The sequence below is a fragment of the Gordionus sp. m RMFG-2023 genome, chromosome 2 (genome assembly GCF_954871325.1).
Source record: "Gordionus sp. m RMFG-2023 chromosome 2, tfGorSpeb1-WG-v2, whole genome shotgun sequence".
In the NCBI taxonomy this organism is placed as follows: Eukaryota; Metazoa; Nematomorpha; class Gordioida; order Chordodea; family Parachordodidae; genus Gordionus; species Gordionus sp. m RMFG-2023.
The window spans coordinates 61,711,295-61,736,708 of record NC_088776.1 but is presented as its reverse complement, the minus strand read 5'-3'; the positions used below and the strand labels follow the sequence as shown (position 1 = coordinate 61,736,708).

At 29.3% G+C, this 25,414-nt stretch overlaps 1 protein-coding gene across 1 annotated transcript; it reads right to left on the bottom strand.

Moving 5' to 3' along the window:
- Positions 1-651: 651 nt before the first annotated feature.
- Positions 652-24,810, bottom strand: LOC135923411 (WD repeat-containing protein 36-like). The gene is made up of 17 exons (XM_065458139.1): positions 24,622-24,810; positions 19,034-19,167; positions 18,747-18,900; positions 18,317-18,463; positions 18,098-18,230; positions 17,816-17,997; positions 17,601-17,715; positions 17,101-17,208; positions 16,860-17,039; positions 15,319-15,392; positions 13,921-14,150; positions 12,977-13,171; positions 12,727-12,929; positions 12,209-12,460; positions 11,195-11,311; positions 3,760-3,977; positions 652-913 (listed from the first exon to the last, which is right to left on the bottom strand). The coding sequence occupies exons 1-17, from the start codon at positions 24,775-24,777 to the stop codon at positions 764-766; spliced, it is 2,748 nt and encodes a 915-aa protein (XP_065314211.1). The 5' UTR covers positions 24,778-24,810; the 3' UTR covers positions 652-763.
- Between the last annotated feature and the right edge of the window lie 604 nt (positions 24,811-25,414).

The window sequence follows — 25,414 nt, the reverse complement described above, 5'->3', positions numbered from 1 at the left end:
AATTTTGATCCCATGGAAACGGGCCCAATTTTTTATTTGAGGACTATTCTTGTATAGAATTACCTTTATCTAACCAAACTCCAATTAAATCGAGCAAAAAGAATAGCATACAATTTAAAAAATATTCTGAAATATCAAAAGATCACATCTTTACAGTAATATCCACACCTCCTTTGATAAGCATGCATCTGCCTAGGATCTAACATATGTAAGCATACTGGCGATCCTCGAGAGGGTTTTTACCGAAGATAAAGACTGACTATAGCTATCCGTAAAGCGAATTATCAAAGTGTCCAGTCTTCTCTCTACAGATCTTCGCTAAACTCACTTTTTTTCCGTATTATTATTTTACACTGTATTTCAACTTATTTCACCTTTATATTATTTAATTTGGAATTTGTTTTAATTTTGTGTTGACTTATAATATGAATAATAAAAATAACTTAACCATAAACTTACGCTATCATTTTCCATTTAAATTCAATCATACATTTAAAAAAGCATCTTGTTTTTGTTTATTTTTTTATCCATACATTTCGATTTCTAGTAAATTACCACGAGGGTGCAAAAATATTTATTTACATAATTTACAATTATTATTATATATTGCAAAGGTTATAATATATACGATAACCAATACATCGTTTCTTTTAACTTAACTAACCGTCATTAAATGATAATAAAAACTCGGATTTAAATTATATTTCAATAATGGTGTAAAATAAAAGATGGATATAGGAAAGTTTTTCCCCCTAATTATTTTTTATATGAGAGGATTTTTGAATGTATTTATTAGTGCTAAACAGCTGATAAATTGTTTTTCCAAGTCATTCCAATAGGCGTCCTGAATCTGCGAAATATCCGAAAATTCCTTCATTAATTGCGAGTGCCGGGTGATGGTGTCAAAATGATACTATATATATAAAATATATATAAAAAAATGGAATTGTAATAAAAGACAATATTGTTCACATATATAGATAGGAGGGAAAATCAGTGGAAATGATAAAAGCAAATTTTGAAAAGATTATGGGCCAATTCTAAACCTCACTAGATTAGATACCGGCCAGTTAGATTCAGGGTCGTGAACCCGACTAAGATGACAGGAATTTTGAACCTTATTTAGCAGTAATTTAATCGAAACTGACCCCGCCACGGTTCCATATTATTTCTGCCTAATTGACTATAAATCGGTCTCCGTTTGCTTTGTGCTCTTAAAATTTACAGCCAAAAATTTTTATATTTCTTGCTCAATCCTGCCCGAGAACCGGCATTAATTAATTTATATTTGATTAAGAGATCGCAGTCCTAAATTAGTCTTATTTCACTAAAGGAAAATTTCATATCTAATTGGGGTTTAACATTTGCTGAATATTTTTTTATATTTTCAAAGATTTTTTGCTTTTAGGAGAAAAAAAACTTAAAATGTTCATTTGAAGATTTTCGTTAAACCCTGGATCTAATATCAAATCCCTTTTGAAAAAAATTGTCACAACCTTAGCCTAGAAGAAATTAATATATAATATTAGAAATACAGATGAAATGATAAGTTTCTTTTTTAACGTTTCTAATTTAAATGTGATTTTAATAATTAAGATAACAACTAAGACCGCATTCATAGTGACATCCGGTCCGATAACAGCTGACCGATTTATAAAATCTGTTTTATGAGATCAATTTTTCTTTATTAAAATCACTATTTCTTAGATCATGAATAGAAATGATAAAATTAATATTAATAAAGAAAAATCGATCTTATAAACAAATTTTAAAATTCGATCAGCTGTTAAATAGTGTGGGATCGGATCCCGTTAAGAATGCGGCTTAAAGCCTCGTTTATAGTAAACGCGATTTGTTCATGCGGTGCGGTGTTTATCGCTATCGAAATCACGTCCGATTCTTCACAGCTATAAATAATTTTTGATATATACGTTATGCAAAATTGGATTTTCAAATAGCCTCCATATTTATTGGCTAGATTTTGTAAATAACGCAGACGACAAATACGGCACCGTTAGAACAATTCGCGTTTAATATAAATTAGGCGTAACTCTTGGTCGCCTTACACCTTACCTTATTTTTCTTTATGAAACAATATACAATTATATATACATATTGTTAGTAAATTGGTTCAATATGGCAATACGCTTGTTACCTTAAATAAATACGGCTTAATATCCTATAAAAATTTATCTGAAAATTTATTAGGATATGTATTCTACACTAGAGGTCTGCATGGGGGGGGGGGTTTAGGCCCGCCCGCCCATCTAAGTGGGAGGGCGGTTTGGCGGGTAAAAAAATTTTCGAGAATGGGCAGGCGGGCGTGTTAAAAAAAATTTGAAACTATGGGAGGGCGGATTAAGGAAATTTAAAATTTTGGTTCAAAAACAAAAAAAAATAATTGTTTAAATGATCTATAACAATATTTCTTTTTTTTTAATTGTACCAATCCTTTTTTTTTTAAAGTGAAGAACATTTACCTAACTATATTATGTAATAAACACAACAATAAAACTTTTTTCTTAGAATAAATAAACATGTTTGTACATTAAAAATTTCCTTTTATGGGAATGTAATAAAACTTTTCTCTTAAAATTTCCTTTTTTTGGGGGTTTGCGATCTGCATTTGGTTTCACTTTTATTTAAAGATCTCACTTGAGGAAGAGGATATACTTCAAACGGATATCCTACTTTGGTGGAAACGACAGAAAGAGATTTGCCAAAGCTATCAAGATTAGCAAGAAAAATATTGGCAATTCCTGCAACTAGTACTTCTTCCGAAAGATGATTTAGTATTGTTGGAAGACTTTTAGAACAAAGAAGAACGTGTTTGAATCCAGAAAATGTCGATTCATTATTATTTTTGCATTATAATTACATACAATATTAATTTTTACATTTATATTTTTTTTCATGAATATTCAATTTGATCAAATAAATTGTCCATAATTTACATTTGATTTATTTTTATACTTATATTAATTTCCTAAATTATAAACTTTCTGCAGAGGTGTAATGCTGAAATATTTTTATTAGATGCTTAAAAAAAATGAAAGAATGACCACAATTAAATTTTATAAGCGGGCTTGGGGTTAAAAATTTTTTTATAAATAATGGGTGGGTGGGTAAAAAAATTTAGACCAATGGGCGGGCGGGCGGGTGGGTAAGGAATTCAAGACAAATGGGCGGGACAGGCGGGTATATATTTTTTTGATTGGCAGGCGGGTTAAATTTTTTTTAAACGCCCAATGCAGACCTCTATTCTACACTCCCTGGAATTTTTTTTTCAATATTAAAAATGGGATAATTATATGTTTGAAGGAGTTTACGAAAGCGTATTTCAGTATGGGGTTAGAATAACGATATCTATATCTTTATAAATTTAAAAAAACACTCTGAACAAAGAACTTTCGATAAATTTTTAATTTATATAACTAACTTGCCAATACACGAATTTTAACTTTTTTTTTTAAAAAAAAACATATGATTTTGGCTTTAAAATAATTACAATTCAGTTATTAAAAATATATCTTTTTTTTGTTCAAAACAAAAACCATATAAAAGATATGTATTTAAAAATGTAAATAATAATTACAAAAAAATCTTAGGAAAGATTTTAAATCATAAATTTTTAAATTTAACCTATAGTTACTTTTTTGTGGGGAAACACAATTATTTACATATTCCAAGAAATATATTTCTACATTTGAAAGGCTTTTAAAAATTTTTATTTAAAATCAATCATAAGCGGGTACCAACCTTTATGACCAAGAAAAGGTGCGTTTGAACCAAATCGAAATCGTTTTTGCTGGTTAAACATTCCTTGAGGAATTTAAGGAAATTCAGGAGGAGAGTGGTATTGGAAGGGGAATCGGTGGAAAGAGATGACGTGGATTGATTCTCGGGCGAAAGCAACCTGATTTCCAAATCCGTAGAAGAAGGTCCAAAGGAATTCAGCTGCAGCAAAATGGTAGAATCTTGTCAAAAAGAAAAGTAAATTTTTTTTTATTATAAAAAGGAGCCTAATTATAAGTATCTGTCTGTACACCTTTCGCGGACCTCGATTCTTTTTCTTTTTTTAAATTATTGTTCGTATTATGTTATCGTTATGGAATTCATAAAAATAAAGAATGGATTACACCATTATATTTAACAGTTTGGCGCCGTTTGTTAAACTACAGGGTCAGATGCTTGTTAAAATTGGAACACCACTTATACAGAGCCAAAATAGAAAAAAGGTAATAGAATCATATATATATATATATATATATGTGAGATGTATAAAATTAAAAATAAGAAAGTGGAGAAAAATTGGAATAGATGGAAGGAGAAAGGAGGAAAGAGGAAGTTTAAATGGAATATGTTTTTTGAAAAAGAGAAATTTTGGTATACATGATGCATTAATTTTAAAAATATAAAAAAAAATATTAATAATGAATAGAAATTTATAAAATTAATTTGAATTGGGAAAAAATTGGAAAATTTATATAAAAAAGAACATGTTGATAGTATTGATGAAAAAAAAATGAAAAGTATTTATATTGATTATAAAGATGAAAGAATGTATAAATGTAAAAATAATTTGTTAAAATGATAAATATGTCAAATTCCAGGACATGAAGTTTAGATGAAGAATAATTAGAAGGTTGAGAGAGGTTAAGCAAGTGGCAAGAATTGTGATGATATAAAAATTGGCAAATCACAGATTTAGGATTAAAAATATGTAAAATTAGATATTATTGAACATGTGCTAAAGATGGATTGAAGGTGAAGAATGATGGGCCAATAAATAGTTCAAGTTTTTAAAAAATATAATAATATTAAAAGTTTATATAACTATATATATATATATGCATACTATTGAATATATGTAAAGGTAAATTAATAAAAAAATATTTTTGATTTATATGTGTAAATATGGATTTATGTATATAAAGGGTAATGAAGGGAGTCATTGAATAATATTAGAATATTCTTTATTTTTAATGGAGTTGGGCATTTGATATCACATTAGACCCAAGAGCAGGGAAAAAGGTAGTCGATTGTATAATAAAAGGTCTCGTGTGAATATTGGGATGAGAAATTTTGTGTTTAATATCTGAAATTTAGGATTATGACTAATTAGGAAGAAGTGTATCTGGGATAATGTTAAAATGGAAATAATGAAAAATACATTAGGATATAATTTTATAAAAAAAAAATTTTTGACTGACTTACTAATTGTAAATATTCTGTCTAATCAAACTACAATGATGCTTGGATCAATCAAGCTACGACTCAAACCATTGGGATTTAATGACAATCAACAGCACAATGTCAATCAGGCTATGACTTACTAGCCATTCAAGAAAAAAATAAACTTCCTGGAACAGAAAAAAAAGAAAATAAATAATATTTAATTTAGATCATTTATTCGAATTTAACGGGAGGGGTGGGGAGGGGGGCTTTTAGTATCTGTCGATTTGTAATTGACATTTATTGACGTTCTGTAAATATATTATCGAAAAAAATAATGATTTTTAAAAAAAAAAAATAATATTGTCGGACATCTTTGTTTATACTTATGTTCAGAGTTGTTAAAAGATACTTTTCAAATGGATCTAGATACAGATACATAGTCTAAAAATTTATCTAGATACAGATACAGCTTCTAAAAAGTTATCTAGATACAGATACAATTTATGATGTATCTAGGTACAGATACATTTTTTATTATACTCTTAGATAAGGTTTGAATAAACCTAAATTAGGATTCTATTGTGAAAATTCATGAAATGATCTAAAAAATTTATTGACTCGATATCACATTTATCAAAATATAACTAAAATAATGATTTTTAGATATTAATATAATACGATTAATATAAATAATTATTATATATCAAATAAAATAATATATGATAAAATGATTATAAATAATTATTAGATTTCAGTAATAAAATATTTTCAAAATTTTGGTTTAAGACATCCTCGTTTATCTGTAAAGACATTTTTAGCTATATTAAAAAGTCTTTCAACAGGAGCGCTGGTAGGGATTATGGTGTTATATTTAATGAATAACATTTTTATATCAGGATATTGCTTAAAAATACTAAAATCTCGGCATTAATTTTTGAAAAAACTATTTAAAATTTGTTGATTATCAGAATTTAAATCATTAACAAACATATCTCCTGCTGTGGGATACTGAAAAAAAACGGATATTAAATTATCGTTTTTTTTCACAGGTTAATTTTCACTCATTTGAAGACTTTGATAATTCCTCAACTAATTTTTGTATTAATTGTTTTTTTTAATTAAAATTTTCATCCATTTGCAACCATGTCCAATCTAGTTTAAAAAAAGGAAGAGGCATAGTTGCCAAAATATATTCATCTTCAAAAATTGTCCCAATAAAGCTAAAATTATTAAATACTGATTAATTTATTATTAATTTACCTATCTTCAATTCCTTTAAGTAAGGCATTTAAGAGTGGTAAACAAAATTTCAGGTTCATTTGTTTAAAATTTTTCAATTTAATAATGAGCTGGGAAATACGTTTACCGGCGATAGGTACTCCAACAATCTGCTGTTGTGCATATTAACGATGGTTCTATTCGATTTTTAATAATTTCTTTCTTTTCATTCTCCCATCTTTGGGAGATTCTAGCAACCACTGTCTGTCGGCAAATTATATTTTTTTGTGGAGCTAATGTTTTGATCATTTTTATAAATGATGGATTTATGGCTGAATGCTATCTATAATAAAATCAGATATTAAATCATCTAAAATGGGTTGGGTTGAAGTCTGAGGTCTCTTGAAAAAAAAATCAATGGACGATGAGCCTCGTTCAATATTTTCTTTAATAAATTTTTTCTCCTTCCCCTTTTTTATTTGGATTAAGAGTGTTTGATGTTTTCTCTTAAAATTAATGTAAACATTTATTAAGTATCTATACCCTTAAATGTTTAACAATGTTGCAAGTTGAGGTAATGCTAACTGAAATTTTCATATTTTTTGGACATGGCAAACATTTTACTAACAGAGAACAGAGATTTGTTTTCTTTATTTTGAGATATTATTTTAAAATATGGTCTATAAATTGGCCATGGAATGTCGTCATTTTTGTCATCAATATTAATCTTAAAAATTAATATAATAGAATAAAATAAAATACCAATTCCATTGCAATTAAAAATGGCAAGATGGATTTTAATATCAGAATGACATAATTTTTAATTACTATTTAATTAATATTTATATATTCTTTTATATATATAAGTTTTAATATTTTACATATATCTATATATAATTTTTTAATATATACATTAATATTAATTTATATGCTCATATGAAATAAAATAAATTTTACACTCAAGTATTTTTATTTATAATAAGCGTTAAATAAAAGTATATCAAAATGTATCATAAAAAGTATCTACAGATACCTCCAAAATATTATCTAGATACAGATACAGATACTTTAATCAAAAATTTATCTAGATACAGATACCACATTTTTATATCTAAATACTGTATCTAGATACTTTAACAACTCTGCTTATGTTATTGTTACGGAAATTCATAAAAAAATTGTATTAGTTCTGACAGTTTGGTGCCTTTAAGCTATAAGATAAGATACGAGAGATATGGAGTGACATCTTAATCACGTGAGCTCGGACCCTCGTATTTTGGCTGAACCCGGACCCTTTTAAAAAGTGGAGGGTCCATGGGTTCAGGGTGTTAAAAATTTTTAACTTTAATTTTAAAAAAAAATAATTTAAAATTTTTATAATTTCCTTCGTGGAATCATTTATTTTACCTTCGCGTTTTTCTTCCTGGACTTCATTTCATTTTATTTAGATATTGATACTGTACATTATTTTATTATAGTGTAAGTAATAATATTTTATTATATAAGTTTATTTGCTCTTATTAGAAATACTTAGACTATTTTGATTTGAAAGTGAAATTTGGAATTATTTTGTACAGTAATATTTTAATTTTAAAGGCTTATCTATATAAAAATTTTATTAAGTGATTATTTTCCAGTGCTAAAATATTAAGGTTATGTTTTTTTGAGCAGTAAATTTAAATTAATCATAGAACATATATATATAACATTTAATATATTACTTTGTTATTATATATTGCAATTAATAAATTATTAATTGCAATATATAATATTTTCTAAAGTATAAAAAAGAATCAATTAATCTTTTTTAGAACATATTTTTAATGATTAGTAAGACACACCCTTAATATAAAAAAAAATAAATGTAATAAATAATAAAGAAAATAAAGTAACAAAAATATCACCACAAGATGGAGCATTTTTTAAAAAACTGAATTTGTATATTTTTTTTAGATATAACAAAAAATAACGGTTTAATTTGACAATATGAATATATATTTTATAATATATATAGCTATAAATTTAAAATTCATACAAGGTTCTTTTTGGTTCAGCGAAAATAAGGATGTTTTCAATAATAGTAATTCATAGTTTTAATGAAATAATATTTCGAATTTTTGCCTTAATGCCTTATGATGATTTTGTTGATTGTTTTATGATGGAGTGGCGACCTTGATTACGGGAGTTAAGGCTGTGTCGGGCGTTAGGATGTATGGGTAAGTTAAATTGGTGGCATGTGTTTGGTTGTGCAAGTGAGCATCCAAATCTAAATCCTGTAGTAATTCTCAGTTGCTTGTTGGTTAAGAGATTATCTACGGTCTGGCTTGGAAGTGCTTCGAGCCAATCGTGCCCTCCGTATTTATCGTTGGATTGCAATAATTGTATGACGTTAATATCAGTAGGATTAAGGGGCTATTTTGTTGGTTCTTTATTAGGAGTTCAATAATAGATTTGTTGGATATTTCGGTTGGAAATGTAAAATCGTCTGGGGTAAGTTGATTCCAACGTTCGATTACTGCGGTTAAAAGATCATCATTGAGTGTTATAAATGATAAAATGTTTTTATCTATCTAAAATCTAGTATCGTTTCCACTCATCCTCCTCATTTACCGCTTCAAAATTTTTCAATCAACACAATATTCGCTTAAAAACTTTTTTAGAAAAAAATCCTCAACCTTTCATTATCGGACTTAAATTGGCACCTCGATATCGACTTGATCCTCTTAGAACTGCTTATCTCTACTCATCTCAAAGCATATCCCTCAATCCAGCGATCTCATCATTTATAGCACACAATGATGATCTTTTCGCAGCAATCGAACGTTGGAATCAAATCAACTTACCCTACACGGTTTTACATTTCCAACCGAAATATTCAGCAAATCTATTATTGAACGCCCCTTAATCCTACTGATATTAACGTCATACAATTATTACAATCCAACGATAAAAATGGTGGGCACGAATGGCTCGAAGCACTTCCAAGCCAAACCTTAGATAATCTCTTAACCAACGAACAACTGAGAGTTACCATGGGATTTAGACTTGGATGCTCACTTACACAACCACACATATGCCACCAATGTAACTTACCCGAGCATCCTAAAGCCCGACATAGCCTTAACTGCACCCGCAGCCAAGGTCGCCATCTCCGTTTTAAAGCAATAAATAAAATCATCCATAAAGCATCTAATAAGACAAAAATCAACATCCTCGAACCAACTAACCTTTCATTAGAGGATGACCTCAGACCCGACGGTTTACTCTGTACCCCCGGATCCAACGGACAAAAGTCAATAGTCCCATTTTTCCAAAACTCCAGTACATTCCTTCTATCTCATTACTGATCAGTGTAAATTTTATAATAAAAATATTTTTTAGGGCCAATAATTTAAAATTCGTGCAATTTTTATGGAAAAAAAAACTAGTTTTTCCAAAACTCCAGTACATTCCTTCTATCTCATTACTGATCAGTGTAAATTTTATAATAAAAATATTTTTTAGGGCCAATAATTTAAAATTCGTGCAATTTTTATGGGAAAAAAAAACTAGTAAGTAATATTTTCTTGTTTTTTAAGTTTTACTAAAGTTTAGAAAAATGTTTGAGATTTTTTTTATTTTAGGGTTAAAGCTTAAAGTAAAGTTGAAATGTTAATCAATAAAATTGAGATGCGAGCGAGAGTATTTTCCTATTAATATATTTTTTTTCTCCCATAATATTGAACACTTTCAAAATCATATTAAATTTTTTTTTGTAAATAACGTTTAGGATATCTTATTATAAACTAGATAAAAATTTTTGATTTAAATTTATTGAAACTAAACGCCGTATAACATATGTCTTTTATTTTGAGTAATTATAAAAAATTAATTTCTATATTTAAAAAATTTCGGGCCGGGCCGGGCTTGAAAAATTAGGCCCAATGCAGATCACTATTATTATAAACCTCTGGTGTTGTTAAATCATATAACTTTGGCTAGCTTTAAAACTGCTCAGCCAAGTTATTCATTCTAAAAAAAATATAGTCTCTATCATTAAGTTGAGGGGATATTCTTGACCATGCCACTTTAGAGTTGGTCAAAATAAGGTGATTTTTATGATCAGTAGCCTCTGGCAAATTAACAAGTGATTAGAAGTAGCATCGATATAAAATAAAATGCTAATCATTTATCCAGGAGATGCGATTAGACCACTCCAATAAATAAATATTAACCATATGATTTTCCTATTTTTTTTATTTCTTTCAAATCTTATAATATAATCCATCCTCGTATTGAGTTTGTTACCCTTATCTCTTTGCTATTCTTTCGAGATAAAAGATATAGCTCTACAAAAAATTAGCTTTACTCATATTAGAGGTCTGCAAGGCCTACGCGTTGTTTTGAAATTTATTTAACCCGCCAGCCCGCCTAAAGTTTAGAAAATTATTTTAACGGCTGGTTTGACTCTTTATTTAATTTATTTAAAATGTATTTCTAATAAAAACAAACACATATATAATATGCAATTTTAATAAATTGAAGTCTGTTCTGCCCATTTCGCCTATCAAAAATATCGATAATTTACCCGTCACACGCCTGCCCATTACTTTAAAAAAATTTTCAAGCTCGATCGCCACCCGACCAAATGTTAAAAATATTTTAGAAAAACCCGACCACGCCCATTCAAAGTATAGGCCAGAGAGCGGGCGGGCGAAAACCCCGCCCAATGCAGACCACTAACTCATATATCAGTATATATTTAACTAAAATAAAATTATATAATTAAAAAAGAAAAAAAAAATTTTTTTTTTTTTACGTTGATTAGAATCTTCGGCGTCGTAACGAAGCAACAAATTCCCGAAAGGTGTTCTGTCGTCGAAACTGACCAAGCCACCACCTTTCTCCTCCGATAGCGATGACTTTATTTTGCTTACTATTATATTTTATTTATTTTTTCCAAAAATAAAAATTTGAAATAAGAGAAGTTTTTTTTTTTAACAGAGATTATACCAGATACTATTTAATTTTAAGGTTCCCCAGTTTCTATATAACATATTTAAATGAGTAACTTATTTCTTAGGATTCAGCCCAAATAGTATTTTTTATGGTAAAGAAACTTCATAAAATATATGGTCAATTGTTTTTATATTATATTCACTTTAACTGACCTTTTATATAATATAATAAAAATTACGCTATATTAAATACACGACAAATATATTATTCAAATAATGTTGAATAACCTTCCCAGATGATCTAATCCGATCCTAACAAATAAACTCACAAAATTAAATTAAATTTTAAAAATTATTTAAGCATTATCTCGTTTAAACTGAAATTATGCCGACGGGTAAAATATTAAAATGTAAACCGTAGCCTAAAGAGTTAAAAACAGGATAGAATATTTATCGAACGCCGTCGTATATAACTGCGTTCACAGATAGCGCGATATTCGCGGCGAAGTATGCAAAATATCATTTGTAAGTATTATAATTTTACATTCATTATTTACAGAGTTGTTAAAAGATACTTTTTAAATGGATCTAGATACAGATACATTGTCTAAATATCTAGATACAGATATTTTAATCAAAAATCTATATAGATACAGATACCACATTTTTATATCTAGATACTGGGTCTAAATACTTGTATCTAGATCCTTTAACAACTCTGATTATTTGTATACTTCGACGCCAATTAGGGTTAACTGTGAACGCAGGGTAACCTATTAAATATATAAAGGTTTTTGTTTAACTACCTAACACTCCACTCTTCCTACACTTTCCACCCCCCCCCACAAAAAAAAATAAATTAAATAAAATCTGACCTTCTTTTCCCGAAATTTCGTAACCGATATTTTGGTCCTTTCGATGAGCGGCGGACGGCAAAAAAAATGGGGCGTCGGTAATATCGACTTCCATTTTATTCCTCATCTTGAGGGCGTCCAAATTTATCGTGGCTCGAATCTGATTGGCCGAAAGGCCGGATAAATTGATCAGCGATTTGTTCGCGTGACTCGGTGACGTAGCGGCGTTGTTTCGGAATTGTGGTAGCAGTAACGAGGAGGATGTAAGAGATACTTTGATGAAAATATTTAACAATCAATAAAACTTCTTAATGTGATCACCCCCCTATTGGCTAAATAATATTGGGCCATTTTACTATATTATCCCTCGATAATATTTACTTAAAATACAAACCTCATAATTTGATCATCTTATAATATGATCCGCTCTCGAATCGCCCTTAAGCGGCCCCTTAATATTGCGGTTTTAATATTATTAATCACGAAATTAGGTGCGGGATAATTTTGGGAAAAAGTATAGAGAAGTTATAAATTTTTACCCGTTTCCTCTCCGTTCTCGCTGAGCTCTATGGGAACGTCGATCACTTTGCTAAGAGGATGCAATTGGACGTGTTTGTACAAGGTGGCGTCCGACCAAAGGTATAGATACCTGTCATTCAAATGAGCCGTAACGAGGTATTGCGGTGAGAGATCGAAACTTATTATCGGGCTCGAGGTTGGGCACTTCATTATATCTAACAAACTTCAAAAGAGAGAAATTAATAATGAAATTTAAAATTTGATCATTACTTAGAACTTGCAATGTGCCAAGTTTTGAAGGTGCAATCCAGGCTGGAACTGAATAACAGCTGACAATCTTGGGATCGAAAACCTAAATCCGTTATCACAGAACAATGTGCGGACCGGAAGTGTCTAACGCATTTCCGGTTAGAAATATCTACCAGCAGAATAGAATAGTCTTTCAGGGCTAAGGCGAGTAACGAGCTTTGAAAGCGAGTAAAGGAAGGGGCATTAAAATTAGAACATATTCAAGTTTATAGTATTTACCTAAACACCCTCCTTAATTTATCAATCCCCCCCCCTCATGATATAATATTTATATTAACATCTCATTATTCCCGGTATTTATAGGTGTATAATAGATAGGTGTCAATAAATAGCTCCAAGTAAAATAAACACATCTGGAGACAGGGCCAAGACACGATAACAGGTCCGTAAAATAAGACACTACAGATTTTTTTTAGTGATTTTTCTATTGGATCGATATTTAAAAATATTGAAGTTAGCCGTTTTTTAAAAATTGGGCTCACGAGCCGTTTAAACCACACTATTGCGGGGTTTGGGTCTAAAAATCGACTAAACCAGCCCTGAGTAAGAACCCCGAGCACAGACACCCGTGGTTTAGACTCGGGGTTCGGGTCACTAGGTATATCCATCTATTATACACTTTTTATATGTAAAATAATCCAATACCAATGAATTCACAGACCTGATGATGGCATTGCTTCAAAAGTATAAGGTGTCAAAATTCCCCATTTCTCAAGTTGGTTTAAAGATTTTATTCTTAATTACATCTGATTTCACCCATCAAAAAATGACTATGTGTTATGGTTGCCTTAGCACCATGTGTCTGTTTTTACATTCATTTAACATTTTTGAATGTAGTATATGAATTAAATTATAAGATTAACGTTAACAATAAAAATATTTTAAAAAAATATACTAAAAATAACCTATTTCGATGAAATGCGTCAACGCCAGATAATGGCGGCAAACCTTTGATTTTTAAGATGTCGATCAGTTTACGAGTCCCAAAGGCCCAGAATTTGATGGAGTGCCCGTCAATATCCCGACCAACGTTACCGTTATTATCGGCGTTGCTGGTAACCACTAAAGTGTCGGAACAAGCTATTCTGAGAAGATTGACGGGTTGTTGACTTTCTGATGACAATGTGGTAGGATTCTAGAATACATTTTTACAGTTTTAGAAAAATAGTACAATTTGCAATTTAGCAATAAAATATAAAATGTTAATTTTCGTTCCAAAATAGTCAACGGCATATTTAGGGTGGGGGGGGAATGCCGTTATGACCCACTCTACCCCTACATGAAACAAATAAAACATAATTCCCAAAAAATTTACACTTATGAATTATTGATTTGATGTGGAATTTTAAAAAAAATCGATTTGTATAACTTTTTCCTATGACATAATTTCCTTTGTCAAAGATGTAAGTGTCATTTTTTTTCGATACTAATTTGGTTCAGAGCCGTTACTTTGATATTTAAGCTAGAGGTCTGCATTGGGTAGGTTTTTGGACCAAAGGCCCGCCCATAGTTTTCAAAAAAATATATACCCGGGCGTGGGCTCAGACCTCTAATCTAAGCAACTAATAATTTTTTTTAAGAAGTGAAAAATAGTAACCCCATGCTAGCAAACCCTAAAAACAGAGTGTTATAAATCGGAAAATTAATAATGTAAAATATTGTTTAGTTAAATCTAGGAATAATCGACATATATATTTATAAACATAAATATATTCAATTTGGTATTTCGCTTGTATTTAATTTTAAATTTTAACTCGTATTTCAAAAATAGTGAATTAAACAAACCTTTATTTAACTTAACATTTAAAGATTACGATTCAAATTTATTGACAAGATATAAATATATTTTGAATACTTTATTATTTAGGTTGCGTCCAAAACGTAAAATTAAATTCACAAACTTTTATGAAAAAAATAAAAAACATGTCCCAAAACATTTCTAGAAAATTATAAAAATTTCAAAAATTTTGAAACTTTGCGAATTTTTTTAAAAAACGATTTTGGACATAGCCTTAAAAATAAAATTTTTTAACAAACTCCCTACCTCTCGATACAGACTAAATTATTTTCTTAAGCTTGAAGTCTATATTGTTTATAAAAAAAAGAATATTTAAGATTTTATAATTTCGGAGAATTCGAATTATTATTATTTATTAATATTGATTGGCAGATAATTTAAATATAATATTATAAAATAGGGATCATTAGTTAGTCGGTTAAATATTTCGGTCTCATCCGACGGGTCGGTAAACCGGAAACAAGTTTTAAAAACGGGTCATGCGACCCTGGCGTAATTAATTTACTTTGTCGCTTAACGTGGTCTCGGTGTAAATTCCTCGAGATAGCCCAGATTGCAAATTGAATTTCTCGACGCGACCTTCATTTTTTTTTTTTAAATTATATATATAAAAATTAGAATAAGGCCATCAACGAGTTCCAAGGAAAACTTATAATAGAGTTGCCTCAGAACACCGATATTGGCCTGATTGAGTGCACCATTTTTGAAACGCTGCGTTGAAAAGTTAAATTCATGCCCACTATTATTCTGCTTATGTGACCCAAAAAAAATATTTTTTTTTTGTAAAATAAATAAAATGATTTATTTTTAAGTCCCAAAATCTTATTTTTTTTTTGAATTAAAATTTTCAAAAGTTAGAAAAAATTTTATAGATTTTATTTTTTTCTACAAAGTCTCGAAAGTTCTTTGCGAATCGTATTTTTCGATATTTTGAACTTAGCCATAAAAAAAAAAAATTGGAAGAAAGAAAAAAGGTATCCAATTCTTTGATATTATTTTAAAAAATTTAAAAGCGAAATAAGTTATATCCCCAAAAACTATTCATAAAATCGACAAAAAAGAAATGGTCCGTTCGTATAATTTTCGCGTTTTCGAACCAATGAATGACACATAGAGTGACTAAAGATGCATTCAAATAATAATGCATTTAAAGCGTCGTTGAATGCAAATCAGCTGGAACAGCCATTTTGGTAACCCATACTATAATTATTCTCGTGTTTAAAAACTACTATTAAATTGATAACTCGCTTCCTTATTATCTCGATGTTGATCGGACAATTCTTTAATAAAGTTTGCGTCAGGACATAGGAAAAAATTGGTCTCTCGTTTAAAATTTTTGATAATGATATGGGTAACCGAAATGGCGTCATCAGCTGTTTTTCATTGATGTAACACCTTTAATGAATGCATCGTCATTCTAGGTATTATTATATGTCATTGTATCGAACGAGTGTTACTATCGTAAATAAAAACGAAATGCTAAAAAATATTTGATTAAAATAAATACAATCTTTACCAATAAAAAAGCTTTAAAATAACAAAAAAAATGACGCCCTATATTTGTTTCCCTTTATTCCTGTTGTAGTCGAAGAAATATATATTTATTTTTTTTTGTATGCTTGTATGTTAAAAGAAAGAGAAAAAAAAAACATATTATTGATTTTTGAGATGATATATTTTTATTTTCGCTCGCGATTTTCATTATTATTATAGTTTTTTAATGTTTTTTTTCGGCGATTTGGTGAATTTAGAAAAATTATAAACGATATTTTTTTTTAGTTTTTTTGAATTTAGAAAAGAATAATATATATTTGTATTTGAAATTAATAAAAAAAATAAATAAAATAATTGGAAATAAAAATTTGTCTTGAACTTTGAAATAAAGATTTGTCTTAAACTTTGAGGATAAATTTGTCTTAAACATTTTTGGTGTCTTAAACATTTTAGGATCACTACGATTCCCTCATTTGCGTAAATACCAATTCTAGTTTAAAATACCTTTAAGAGAAAATAATTTTAAAAATGTCGGAAAAAAATGGGGGTTACCGTCGGAAAACCCGAAAATGGAAAAGTGCCCGCTTTCGCTAATAGCGCAACGAAGAGCGACAGCTCTAGGTCGAAAGTTTCGGCCCGATGCCTTTTGACAATTAAAATTCCATGAGGAGGACGATCCATTTCGATGACAGGTGGCTATATTGTCCCAAGTTCTGGCGTTTAATCCTAAACCTTTAAATAGGAAAATTTACACAAATTATGTGATTTATTTGAAATTTGTTGAAAAAAATACTTGAATCAAAATAGGTGATGGGCGAAGGTTGCATTGTTTTTGGAAGACCAAAGCACTTGTTTTTGCCCTCGTGGATCGTCGAAAAAATCCGGAAAGAACCGTCTGATCCTATGGGAAAAATCAATCAGTAAGATTATAATTATAGATTGTATTTGACAATTTATTAATTAGGCTTCGCTAAACTACCCAAATCTCATCGAGGAACCCGTTCACCTATCCCTGTATGATGCCATAAAAACAAGATGGCCCTTACATATACTCCTTTGGTCTAGATTGAAATTATCTTATTTTGAATTTCAACTGTCTCTAAGTTGGCCTCTAACTCAAACATAACCCAATAACAGCTGAAAGGTCGAAACAGATTTATACATTTCACCGCCAATAATTATGGCGATATTTCTTCGCGGATAGTCAGAGCAAATATTATATAATCCAAATTTGGACAATTAAAATTCGTTATTATCCAGTTTCCTTAGTTAAAATTTTTTAATGATAACAACCTGAGCTGAGAATAAATTCTTGATCGTAGAATCTTATCCTATTAATGGGCGTTTTATGACCCTCTCTGACGTGTAAAGACGTGGCGGTACCATCTGGCCTGTCGAAATTCCAGACCTATGTTGTTGTTTTTTTAAAAATTGATAAAACTTGGATAATATAAAAGTAAGTAATGGAAAGAATGAATAATAATGTAGAATGGAAAATTATGATGAACCTTCATGGAATTGTCACCGGAAGACGTGACGAGCAAGGGTTGAAAGGGTATAAAGATGGCGGACACGAGAGTTTTGGATGAGTGAACGTGAGCCATCTTCGTTATCAAGCGTCGCTCCTCCAGGTCCCATACGGCTAGACTACATTTTACGTGGGATCCACTTATGAAAAAATTTTTGCCGTCTTGGTTATTTTTTGTTTTTGTTTAAAAAAGATTTTATTCCCATCTATCCAGATTTTTAATCATTCCTTATTCTTTAAAAAAAAATAAAAAATTTCTTACCAGTTCTAAAGGACAACAGATCCACTGGTCCCCAACCTTGCTTGAAGGTCATTATGGTCTCGTCGCTTTTGATGTCGTGGAGCGCGATAACGCCATCCGCCATTCCTATCCCCATTACGTCAACGGCTGGTGACTAATTATAAAAATTAGATAAATAAATGGAAAAGTTAAAAACTCGAATTAGAAAAGAGAAGTGAAAAAAAAATGTGATTTACAAACTTGTTCGATGACGTTGATCTTAGATCGCCACCCCTTGAAATGGTACACCATCGTGTTCGTTTTAATGTTCCACAATTCCATGCTCCCTTGATGCGATCCCAATAGTATTTTGTTCAAATAGGTCTGAGGGTGAATTACGGCAGATATCTGTTAAAGTTTTCAAAAAAAAAAATATATATCTTCATATAAATGTAAACTATACGGATGTTAGTTAAAATCGAGAGTAATCGGCAATTAGGTTAGCTTTGAAAGTATTCGGTGTCGGTTAAGGTATTCGATATTGGTATACAATTAGAAGTATTAAATATGGGGTTAAAAACTCTTAAGTGTTCGGTATAGATTAGGTTAAAATTCAAATCGACTGTTAACGGATACCAGGGTATTATTAGGTCCGACGCAGATTATTAGGTTAATAATTCAAAAAACAAACTTTAAACAGGGTAGGTTCGAAATTAATTTCCGTGTATTTCGATCTGTCCCGTATCTCCCAAACGTGTACCGAGTTGCTATCATCGATCGTGATTAAATGAAACCCGAACGGAAGAATATGGCGAATAGCGGCCACGTGATCCGGAAACTCGTGCCTTTTTTTTTTGGAAATAATAATTTTTGTTTAAAGAAAAAACACCTGCTTTTTTAAATTTAGAAGTAAAAAAAAAATTGACTTATTCTATACCCAAAGAATTATATCGTTCTATCTGTTATAAAAAAAATAACCTTAATCCCCGATTGATGTTTATGGCGAGGAGAGTTTTAGAACACGCTACGAATATGAAATTGTTGTCGGCGGAGAGGCAGTCTATAGCGGAGTCGAGCGGTTTGCTCGTGGAGACCAGCCTTAAGCCCTTGTACTATTTTTTGATAAATAAAAATTATTAATTTTTGGACACATATTCATAAAAAATATTTAGATAGATGATTTCGAAGTGCTGGCGAGATATGCCGCTGTCAAATATTTGACAACAATCCTTTCATACATGCCAATCATTTTGCAAAAAGAGGAAGTCTTTGCAGAAGAGGGGGGGGGGGTGTGTATGGCTTTTTTTTGTAAAACTTAATTTTAAAAAAAAATTTCCTGTTCAGTGTTCACTTGTGTCTTTGTTAGAGAGTAAATATAACTAATATAAAATATTATGGAGAAACAAAAAGAAATAGAAAGCAGAAAGTAGGAAAGAGAAGGAAAAGAAAGAAATTTCTAAGGCATGGAGGATTATTGGATAAGAAAAAATAAAATTTAGGTAGTTTAACGAATAATGATGGTAGCAAGCCTCTGACGTAAGATAAGAGATTCCTTACTGACGAGTCTTTACATGTATCCATCTTCCTAACCCTTTAAAAAAAAAGTATTGAGATTTGCTGCCGAAAATGGTAAGAATGGAGGAGGCGAGTGTAATCGACGTGTGGTTAGATGGTGAATTGGATCAATGCAGGTGAAATCCCATGATCACTTGACCAAGAAAATTAAGAACATTCCATCAGGAAGTTTTCATCGGTACTAAATATGCCGGTTGGTTCAAGTCTAGAGGGAATGCCTGCGGATTTAAGTGCACGCAAAATAATGTTGCATTTGGCGTACCGTGGGAAACAGCCTCCGCCAAAGCGGCAATGCTCACCTTTGCTATCTAAGCTGGTTTCGCAATGGTTTGCATTGGTAAAGTAGAACAATTTCACAATTGAGCAGTAATCCAATAGAAAATCTTTGCTCATAAGCGGAAAGAAGCAAATCCAGGTTGTTGCTGGGTATGGTTTCCAGAAACTTGAATGGATCCTTGGTTCAAGTGGTGAAAAACTGTGAGATCTTCATCGTAAGGCTTGATTTTTAGATAAGAGAGGAACCTTCATTGAGTGGAGTAATCCCAATCTTTCCGTGAACACGGGGAAGGTCGTAGAGTTCTAGAGACTACGGAATTGTCCCAAATGGTCTGGGCTTCGTGCTAACAATGGGTAAGCAAAGGGGGGAAAGCTGGCGAATGTATGAATCAGATGAGAGACGGGAAGCGATGGATCCACTGATAGAAAATGGGGCGAAGGTAAGCTTATTATTCCCCTTAATGGCCAATATCTTATGTAAGCCTGTAGATGGGCAGAAAGGCTAGGACCTCTATTTGCTAAATCTCTAGGATTACATAATTTTATTTTGGCTAAAATGTTGATCGGACAGTTTAATAACACCAATCCAAACTCAATTTATATTAAATTATTCGATTTAAATTAATTTTATCAATGAATTCCTACAAAAAAAATAAATTGATAATAATCAAATTTAAGGGATTAATTAAAACTTTTATACTTATCTAATAAAATGAGGTTAAAAAAAACAAAATAGATTTATATCATATTTTTATTCAAAAAAAATGCAATTAAAATCAATTTGATTTAATCGTGCCATTTCTAATACATATATTATTCAAAATAGCAACTTTTTTTAAAAAAAAATATATCGAGAACTATGTACTTTGATTGAAATGTTTGTTACGTATATTGGCAGCACCAAGAAAGATTGGCAAGTGGGGAATTAATGATATAATTTTTTAAAAAATAAGTACCAGGGGTTAACGAGTCAATTTTTGATTGAACCCAGGATAGAAAATTTCCTACCTCTTGAAGTTTATTTAATCTGAGCATTTGGAAGTTAATAAATATTTATAAATTATATAGGGGTATTCAGGTTGTAAAAAGGTCTCAAAACCACAAACATTTTATATTGATAGTTGAATGCCTATAATTTTTATGTTCATACACAGGGTTGTTATGTCCCCCCCCCCATCAGAGAGGATGATCCCACAATTTTTTAGTTGACATATAGACACACCCCACCCTCCCACTCTTTTGTAAAACTTTTGCATTAAAATTTTTAGCATTTTAATGTTTTTAAATTATAAATTAATTTTGATGAAACAGTATTTGACTTTAATCAAATATTTTTTTTAAAAAGTAAATTTTATTTTATTTTTTTCAAAATGCATGTCTAGTTTGTGGATTTCCTTCTTTCTAATATGTTATATCCAATATATAGGCATAAAATCATAATAACCTTTTGTTTGTGTAACTAAATATTAGGAATTTGTATATAGGAACATTTTACCTGAATTAGACTATATTTCCTCAAGGGTGAATCACCTGTCTCTTAACTTAATTTATTCACCTAAATACAAAACATAATTATAAATTATACTGGACTTATTTCTAGAAGATAATTATTTCATTTATTATAGATCACTTTAAATATAAGAGCAATTCATTATTACTATAATCCATTGGCGTACGCAGCGGGGGGGGGCAAATCCCCCCCCCCCCAAAGCCAAAAAATGCAGATGCCGGATATATTTTTCAAAAATATTTTTGTTTAGAGTGTTGTGCAGATTTAATTTAAAACATTCCCATATTTTTTAATTCGTTTGTAAATAAAAATTTTAACTGTAAAAATTGATAAGAATATATAAATATGTTATTTAACAACTTTTACATAATTTTATTTTCAAATAAATTAATAAATATGGAAATGTTTTGAATTAAATTTACACAGTACTATATTAATTTATATTTGTTAATATTTATTCCTATCTCATATTAAATATATATTTAATTACATTTATTATCACATTCATCACTAAGTTTATCAATTAATTTCGATTTCAAGTTTTCCGGCATAATATTATCTTCAAATTTTTAGCGGTGTAATATTTATCTACCATTTTTAAATTTCTAGTCAAATAATTATTCTGAAATTGTCCAACAGGGAGAAAGAAATTGCAACCTTGTCCTACGAGATAAGAGTCTCCGCCATCAAGCAGTAACAGCTTTTATGGAGTTAGAAGAGCCGATTATTTTCTATTACTGACATATCACAATGGCCTGAAAGAAATTTTTCCTTAGAAGCAAGAAAATTATTGGAATCAATGCTTATTCCAAATTTTTTTTCTCATTAGAATGTACAACTATTTTATGTATTACTTTTCAAAAACATGATGACTTGATTAAGAAGATAAGAATAGCAGAGAGCATTTTATTAGAATTCAAGGAAATTAAGGCTAATGTTTATGAAGAATTTCATATTTTTATTGTTAAGTCAAAAGCAGAGCTATACGTGTTTAATATTTGTCTCACTCGACTTGCAGAAAGGCAAGCTCATAGTTAAAACATAGGATCAGTAGAAGAGTATATCTTAGATACAAATACATTTATAAACCAAATAAATGAATGGTTTTTAATTCATTATGCAGCACTTATTAACTGCAAATATTATTTCCATAAAAGCCTTCCCAACCTTTTTCAGATGGTGATAGAAAAAAAATATTTTTGGATTTTTATCATGAAGATGTTAAAGTATCTTATGATGCCTTATTAGCTGAATAACTATGTTTATAAGATTAACTATGGTTGATACAGTCCCAAAAAATGCTATGGATGCTTTGCATTATTACAAACACATTTTAGATTATATTCCCAATGTATTAAAAGGGTTTATATATATTAGCAACTCTTCCCAATAGTAAACTAATGAGAGAACTTTCTCTTTTTTAAGAAGAATAACAGAGCCCTGCAGAGGTGCCATTTGCAGGGCACGACCCGGATTTTTTTAAAGATTTTTACGGCTAAGTTCAATTTTCAGGCCCGGCCTGGCCTTTTTTAAAATAAAATTTTCAGGCCACCCAGATTTTAAAATAAATTATATTTATATTTGATTTTTATAGCTAATAATAACGATTTCAAATATAGGCTGTTTTAAAATATACAATCCGGCCCGGATATTTTTTTAAAAAAAATTTTCAGGCCAGGCCTAGATGTTTTTTTTTTAAATTCAGGCTCAGTCCTGGTGTTATTTTTTAAAAAATTTAGGGCACGGTGGGCCAGACCTGCAGGTCTCTGAAAAACATACCAAGAAGTACAACTTCTGAAAGTAGATTGAAAGGTTTGGATCTTTTGAATATTCATAGGCATTTGACAACAAGCAAGGATTAGATAATTGAAAAAATAGCTCAATCCCAACGAAGATTGGATTTTACATTATAAATATATAACATACAAAATACAATTATTCCCTAAGCTTTTTGTGTATTAATTTATATTTCTAACATTTAAATTTTTTATGCTTTATATATAACTTTTAAAGTTCAAAAAAATCAAATTTCTATTTTGGGTCATTTAATTGATTCTTTACATATAATTTTTTTATAATTCAAATTAATTTAAAATTGTGTATTTGAAATAGTTATTAGTCCTAATAAATTTATGCTTGATATTTTTAAAACAATAATATTTATTATTACCCCCCCCCCCCCTCAGACCAAATTCCTGCGTACGCGCCTGCTATAATCAGTCATTTAAAACAAAGCAATACATAACTCTTAAATATTTTCGAATTAAGAAACAATCATTAATTCCTATTTCAACAAATGTAAACCACATACGATATGGAATAGTTAATACCCATGAACCGCTAAATATATATTTTTTAAATGATAAAAGCTATCCAAATATTTTGAAAGAATTATTTTGAATTAGGCATTGTTTAAAATTTAGGAAATCTATATGCTTTTAATATGAAATTGCAATCAGAGGAATCTTTGTTAATAAAGCAGCACAAAATTATTTTACAGCCAATTAATTTATACAGCTAAAAATTGATAATAAATTTCATGGCTCTTCTATTTTTTAAAAAAATGTCATTTTCAATTGTTTAAAATGTTCCCCTTTTATTAAAGCAATTATTGGTAATCAAGATTTTAATGTTATGACCTTGGAACAAAAACTATACATTGTTAGATTTTGTTTTGATAAATATAAAATATACTGCTATATCTCTCAATTTTGTTTATTTTACTCTAAAATACTCAAAATAAATGGTCTAAGTAAGTACATTGGAGAAATGGCGTAAAGTTGTAATAAGGATAGATTCCCATGCTTGGAAAAAATATGCTAGCATGTATTTTATATTACTTGTTTTGAAATTATAAAACATTACTAACTTTGTTATTATCTAAAAAAAAATTATTGCAAAATTAATAATTATTTTAATGATCTAGTTGTAATAAAGATCATTTTGGGTTATGAAGATAATAAATAACAAGAAGCAGATCTTAAGAGGTCCCACTTCAAAATCATGGACAAAATTAATTGTATGATACATATTTGGGATAAAGTTAATAAAAAATAAAGAAACATCAGGTTCTAATTCATATAAATGTAGAAAATAATTACATTTAAGATTTCTAAAGAATATTTGTCTATCTATTATATTAAGTTTTTTTTATAATTAAACATTAATATTGACTAAATGATAAACAAATTGTTAAAAATATTACCTTATATAAATGAATCACTTTGGAAACTGCCGTTATGATATCATATTTGTTTAAACGTGGGTTATATTTTAAACATATTGGAACATGATCACAAACATAGCCTAGAGCTTTAAAGGGTAAAAATATTTTACTATTGGTCTTATTATCGTTTATCATCGGCAAAAATTTTGAAGCGAGGAAAACTTTTTAAAAAACTAAAATGAATGTGTGGAATTGGTGTATCTAATCTGAGAATGGAAACTGTGAATTGAAAGGTAAAATTTATTTATATTTTATAGTCTATCAAATATATTTTAAAAATATAAATAAAATGTTTTTATTATATAAATTAAATCTATTCAAATATAAATTATCTGAGTATTTTTATTTAGAAACTAAAATTTAAAATAAATTGCGCTATCTAACGGTAAATAATTTATGATTTAAAGTTTATAATTGTTGTTATATTTTCTATATAATATTAATCTGTTCTATTTATCAAAATTTATGGTTCTTAATTTTAGATACGACATATTCTAATTTTCAATGAGATATAGTATATCTATTAAACATAAGAATATCGTAAATAGTTATTTAATTAATCCAATTCGTTAAGCTTAAAACATAACACTGAAAAGATTAGCAGGGATCAAGGTAATAAATAATAAAGTTTTATTTAATGTATTTAAAAAATATTAAACTACAATTTTTAACTCTAATTTAACTAAAAATCTATATATAAATTTATCCTTTATATACGTTAATACATTATTTGGATTCAAACCAGTACACTGTTATGGAAGAATTATTCGCA